General features: G+C 32.1%; 1 protein-coding gene across 1 annotated transcript; it reads right to left on the reverse strand.

The window, feature by feature from the left end:
* Positions 1-538: 538 nt before the first annotated feature.
* On the reverse strand, positions 539-3061 carry LOC145094183 (cytochrome b5-like). The gene is made up of 4 exons (XM_079032478.1): positions 2925-3061; positions 2692-2798; positions 1155-1221; positions 539-1054 (listed from the first exon to the last, which is right to left on the reverse strand). Exons 2-4 carry the CDS (start codon positions 2776-2778, stop codon positions 795-797), a joined length of 414 nt encoding a protein of 137 aa, XP_078888604.1. The 5' UTR covers positions 2779-2798; positions 2925-3061; the 3' UTR covers positions 539-794.
* Positions 3062-6871: the final 3810 nt, after the last annotated feature.

Raw genomic sequence — 6871 nt, forward strand, 5'->3', positions numbered from 1 at the left:
CTCTTAACTAGCATACGGGAGGTTGTTTGGTAACCTTTGAATAAATCAGATGTTATATCTAAATCGTGTTTGTTACGGCCTCTAAATGACCTCCGAACAAATCAAACACCTTGAAACTGGTTATGAACGGTTAAACAATCTTACATTCTCTTAACCATTAAGATGTTGAAACCATTCAGTTCAACACGATTTACCAAACAACCCCTAATATTACACTCGTTACTAAATCTCAAACTAATTTCAATATACTTATTAGGGTTTAAAACACATACATGAAAAAAAAAATTCATGGGGAGGTCCATCTATTTACAGAGAATGGGACTTTTATTAGGGTTTAAAATAATGGTAAAAATGTAATTTGGTTTCCACCTTTATTAAGAATTTTTTAATAAATTAGAATGAAACAACTAATTAAAAAAAAAAAAATTATCACCGATATCAAAGCGCAATAAGCATAATGAAAATTGCACAATCCAAACTCCAAACACTCAAAAATGTTTAAACTAAGAAGCATGTTAAATAAAGAAATCCCAAACAGTAAAGACTATATTGTTCAAGAATCTTATTCATGTTATAGAAGCCTCAACGCCAAATATGACTTTTGTTGCTTCATTATGTCCTGATTGAATACAACATTATACATATATTATATATATGCCATTATGCCCAAAGCAACAATCTGTTTTATACTCTCATTAAAGTCCAAGAACAACCTAGTTGATAAAGAAAACAGAAATCCCAAATTCCATACTAGAAAGAGATAATTGAATTACAAAAGACTTGAGATGAAAGAATCAAGCATCTTTTTTGGCATAAAAATAAAGAGCATATGCCAAGAGCATGATGATTATAGGTAGAAGCAACATTAAAATAGTGTTGTTGGATGATCCAGCAGCAGAAGCTTGCTTTGAAGCAGAAGCTGAAGGTGGCTTGTAGTACTGTCCTTTCTGTGGCAATGTGTTGACATCGATATCACCCACGTAGTAATCTTTCAACATGTCCCGCGCATTTTGACTGTGCCCCACGTCTTCAAATTCCTCCGTTGCATCTTTCCCTACAAAATTATTATTTTTTTTTTTTTTTTAAAAATGTTTAATTACAAAATATTTATTAAGAGATAGAGGAAAGGAATTTGTTGTCAAGTGTCTTCTTACTGGTGGCTAACACTAAGACTTCATCACCTCCAGGATGATCATCTAGAAAAGGTGTAATGTCATACACCTACATCACAATACAAAGACAAAAACATATATTATACTATATCTAACATTTATCAAATGTTAAGACGCAGTCAATTCATCATTTCCTCTGAATCCTCTCTTCACACACCTTGTTTATATATAAAGTGATGTTTTTAGAACAATATATTTTTTATATCATTGTTTGATGTCAGTTATGGAGCATGGTGTTTATTGCATCGATTATATGAAAGTATTCCAAGAGTGAACATTTTTTAATTATAGCAAAATGATTTCTTTTTTACTTCCTCATTCTTTTGTTTTGTTAGTCATTTTAAATTTACCTTGGTTATCATGCGTGGTTCCATAAAAGAACTATCGAGACGATGTATAACCTGGTTGAGGTATTCTTATAATCACTAATATTAATTGTAACTACAAATATACTTTTGAAAATAATGATCCAATTATTTTAAGTAAAACAATTTAGGGTGTTAGAAACCCTCAAAATATGATATGGGTAACTTTTACCCCATTAAAATGATAAAAAAAAAAATGGCTCTTTGTTTAGAATACCCGAAAGAAAAATTGTTTCTTTGTATTATATATGAATTTGTTGTTGGTATGCATTTTAAATTGCCGTATTTGTTTATTTTCTTAAAATTTGTATTTGTCAATAATCCAAATTTTTTATTGAAAATTTTGTTATTAATCTAGGTTTAACATTTTAAAACATAAAATCTAAGATCAAAAACTAAACTAATTTTTTCTATGACTGTAAAAGGTTAAAATATATTCACATACACACAAAATCGATGGATGGATAGAAATTCTCATCCAACAAACACAAAATACTTTTTTGTTTTTCTTCAAAAGTATTTTTACTGATCCCCACTACGAATTTGGGCAATGTATTCTAGTTTATTATAAGGTTATTACTTATTAATAAAATATGTAAATATTACAAATTACAACAAAGATTATGGATAGAAACACGCTAGCTTCAACTTGTTAACCTTAACATCAAGATTGCAAGAATAAACAGAACCATTAAATAATTTGCTCCCTTGTTTTCTGATTCCTAGGATTCCCCCACCATATTAATAATTTAACATGATTAGATACCTCTTTATTAGAATGATAGTCCGATTTAGGAGTTTGTAAACAGTAGAGAATATTGAGGTATGATTTGACCCGTTTTCTATAAAGAAAATCCTTAATTGTATAAATCTGACTTGTTACCAATAAAAAAATTTCTCAATTGCGTTGAAATTGCCCCCTTCTAATCACGACCAACATCAAGTTTTTGCCCAGAAATACATGCATTTAAATAATTAAAAACGCCAAAAAAATAAGAAACGTGATTTCAATTTCAGAAACAAAAGTCAATGTTGAGCCATATCTGATTATCACATGCAATTGGGATGTAAGAGTACTAAATAGTCACAAACAAGCATGATCGGATATTTAAGTTTGCCAAAGAAGTAGAAAACGATTTGTGAAAAGATCTGACCTTTCCTGAAATAACAAGCCAGCAATCCTCTTTCGTAGCGTGCTTTGAAACCTCTTCAAGTGAAAGAACTTTGGCCTCTGAACCCATTTCTGATCTGCCGCTACCAACTACGATCCATCAAAAATTTAGGAGAAAGATCAAAATCAAAAATAAAACAAACCTAAAGATCGAAATCGTTAATTCGATTGAGTATATTCAGTGAGAAATCTAATGATGCGTGAAAAAATAGGTACCAGATTCAGAATATGAATTGTTTGCTCTGGAGCAGCGGAGCAGCCAACCTTTTGCGAAATTCAAGTGGTCACCAAAAACTCAATATAAATACAATACAGCGATAAACTGTACTTTTCAGCCATCTCGGATCCGGCCCATTAACTTTCACATAGTTAATATACTAATATTTGGGTCGCGTCGTTGCAATATACTAATATATACAACGATTAAATCAATTATTTTATTTTTTCAATTTTACTCAACTAAAAGCTTTTTGGAGCTATATTGGGTTCTCTAAAATCAATTATCAATTATTTGTTTATAATTTATCACTATTACCTCAAATCTATTTTGGTTGTTAAGACACTCTAAATTTTTTAACATCACACATTTCTATATATCTTAAATGCAAGTGTTGGTGGATATTTTTATTTCATTTTAATATTTATATTTGGGAAATCTCCAAAAAAAACCTTAAAATTTTAAATGGGTTTATGATCTAGTCCTAAATTAAATTTCATTAATGAAAAAAGACAGAAAACCGACTATTGTAATCACTTTGACATTTTTTTTTACCTTTTTAGCAGGTTACTGTTGAGGTGGCGTCCAAATGGACTGATGAGCTGACGTGGCATCTTAGGTGGCATTCTCTTCCTTTATAAAGTAAAAAAAAAATATATCATATTTTTAGGGTAAAGGGAGGGGGCTCGAACCCTTGACCTTTCACTCACAAATCAAACAACTTACCATGTGAACTAGAAGCATCTCTTGATATTAATTCTTCAAATGTATTTATAAAATCTTAAATGTCCCACACATTAAACCTTTCGTTCATCTCTAAGTCACCTAAAACCCTAATTCATTGGGAACCTTGAAAGAGACAGTCGTCGGATGACCTATTGTCTTCCCCGTCACCTTCTTTCTCCGACGATTCCTCCCATCCATCGAAGATTCTACATTCGGCGTTGTTTATCTCCGCCTCCATTGACGTCGGATTTTCGTGGTCTACTTTCATTGATGTTATCGTCGTTTATCTATGCCTCCATTGTTGTTGTTATCGTCATTTATCTCTACTTCCGTTGACGTCATCTACACTTGTTCTTCTTTTTTGTTATGATTTTAAGGTTTGATCCTAATGGTTAATGGTGGTCAGGTGGTCGAACTTGGAACCATAACGAATTTTTTGATGGTGAAGATATAATGGTGGTTGTCGGAGTTATCAATACAATTGTTGAGAAAATCGGAGGTTGCAAATAGACAAAGGGGAGAAGAAAGGTTTAGGGGGAATAATGAGAATCATTTAATAATTTATTAGGACTTTATATATGTATTCGGAGAAACAATATCAATAAATGCTTCTAGATCACATGGTAAGGTGTTTTGTTCGTGAGTGGGAGGTGAAGGGTTCGAGTCCCTCTCCCTCTATTTTTCCTTAAAAATCTAATCCTTTTTTTTTTACTTGTAAAGGAAGGGCATGCCACGTCATCCCAAAAGTCCATTTGGCAGGCCAAGTCATCAGGTAACCTGCTGAAAAGGGAAAAAGCAATTACAATAGTCGGTTTTATGTCCTTTTTCATTAATGAAGTTTAATTTAGGACTAGATCATAAACTGATCCAATTTTTTAGGACTTTTTTTGGAGATTTCTCGTTATATTTTTATAGAACAAATTACTTAAATCATCCTTATGATTTACAAAAATTATATGTTTCATCCCTGATGTTTCTTTCTGTACTCAGACGGTCCCTAAGTTTTGATTTTGTTGTGTGTTTGGTCCCTTACAGACATAAGAAGACCATGTTGTCCTTATACTTCTTTTTAGTTATTTTTAATTTGTTTATTATTTATTAGATATTGAAAATAAATCAAGTGATTTATGAATAAGTGAGATCCACTGCCACCACCACTATCTTGCTAAAGAAACAAGCAACCACCGCCCTTTTTACCTCCGTTAACCACCACCCTTCACTTTCAGAACTGGTGGTTATCGAGGCCAAAAAAATTAATAACCTTAAATATTACACACTAAAATAGTGTATAGTGGTAAAGGGATCGAATCCACGGAGATTGGTTCAATTCAACTCTCTATGTAGATCACTTGCTCAAGTACTTATTACACAAGAGTAAAAGTAAAATGGGGGATTTTAATTCTTTTTGATTGCTAGAGAGAATTAAAAATAAACTAGAATGGAAATATAACAAGGAAACAAGTAAAATATTTGGTTGAATTCAATGAAGTGAAATTGCTTGATTTTGTGTACACCACATGGACGACATGGTTGACTTATCATTAGACTAAATGGAATAACACTTATGAATTAATTTAACTTGGGTATAGCAATCCATAAACACCAATTACCTCAACTCTTCATTGTTATTAAAATGGCTAGAGGAGGTCTTAACATATTTCCTTAATTAAAGTCACAAAATCAATGAAGCATATAATCTTGTGAAAATCAATTAGCTTTAAGTTCTAAGAGTTACCAAGTCCAAAAGATAATCAAATGCTTACATTATCATTATGGAGGAAGCATTTCCATGGTCTAAATGAAATGAAAACAAACATATAAACCATTTGTTGCTTACTAATTTGAGGGTCCATTACTTAACCAAGAAATTAGTCAACAAAAAATAAGCATTCATTAATCAAAGCTCATGATCAAAGATAAATAAATACAACAAGATGTTTAACTAGAAATCATTTCCATAAACTTCAAACACAAGATAAAATTTAGTCTTCAAAGCAACCAATCATCCATGGGACTTAACCCTAATCAACCAAATGAGAATCTAGCCAAGCATGGCCAAAATAAAAGAAAAACAAAATAGTTTAGAGATACCAAACATGATTCAAAGTGTAAGATGAAATGAAATGACACCAATCTTCAAAATCTTCCCAAGCCTTCATGAGAGCAAAATAGAGTTGTTCTTTATGAGTTCCCCCTTCTTTCTTGCTTCAAAACTCCAGTAAAAGTGGTCAAAAATCGGATCCAAAAGTTGCCCAAAAGTATTCCACCAACTTTCCCCAAATAGAGGCAAAAAGGCTAAAATCTGAATTCTTCACAGTGTGATCCACGCGGACCATTTGTAAATCCACGCAGATCGCGTGGATTCTGCTGAATGGGATTTTTGGCCCATTTGATTAGCACACCAACCCAGTCTTCTCATTAATGTTTCAGCCCATATGCATAAACTCTTGAGAGCCCAATTATGCCTTCCAAAGTCTTCAAAGATGCTCCAATGCTCCTTTAATCTTCCATAGCTTGAGTCCTCGTCGCCTCATCATTATTCTCGCCCAAAAATTAAGTCTAACTCGATTTCTTATTTATGCTAACACCAAGCTCAATCGCACCACTTCAAGTCCACAAGCAAACCGCAAGCCTCCAAAACTCCCACACTCCTTCCATATCTCCAATGACAAATAGTCTTCGGTAAATCCTTCAATTAAGCTCAAAAGACTGGAAAACACCCGGTAAAGGAGAAAAATAACGAAAAGAGAAAATATGCATGAAGATTAGCTAAAATGAGATGGTTTTAACTAAAAATAAACTATGAAAAGAAGTAAATAAAATGAAACTATCAAGAACGTACCCACCACATGTGTTCGTATTTTAAATTTTAGAAACAATCAAACACCAAAATCATAAACAAACCAAAACCACCAAAATCAAACATTAAACAACAAACATGCATTCCAGACAGTGAAATCGATATCAAAACCAAATTTGTTTTCTTATTCGAATTTTAGAAATCAACCCTTTAGTTTAGGGGTGGACCATATATTCATAAATTACTTAATTTATTTTCTATATTTAATAAAAATTAAACAAATTAAAAAAAACTAAAAAAGAAGTATAAGGGCAATATGGTCTTTTCATGTTTGCAAGGGACCAAACACAAAATAAAATCAAATTCAAGGGACTGTCCGATTGCAAAAAAACATTGGGGACCAAACATGTAATTTTTACA

The sequence above is a fragment of the Lactuca serriola genome, chromosome 3 (genome assembly GCF_051521515.1).
Source record: "Lactuca serriola cultivar US96UC23 chromosome 3, Lser_US96UC23_V15, whole genome shotgun sequence".
Taxonomy (NCBI): domain Eukaryota; kingdom Viridiplantae; phylum Streptophyta; class Magnoliopsida; order Asterales; family Asteraceae; genus Lactuca; species Lactuca serriola.

Coding starts and splice junctions, on each gene's coding strand:
- LOC145094183 (XM_079032478.1), bottom strand. CDS start 2,778: ATGGGTTCAGAGGCCAAAGTTCTTTCACTTGAAGAGGTTTCAAAGCAC. Junction 1,222..2,691: donor GGCTTGTTATTTCAGGAAAG/GTCAGATCTTTT, acceptor ATTGTGATGTAG/GTGTATGACATTACACCTTT. Junction 1,055..1,154: donor AGTCTTAGTGTTAGCCACCA/GTAAGAAGACAC, acceptor ATAATTTTGTAG/GGAAAGATGCAACGGAGGAA.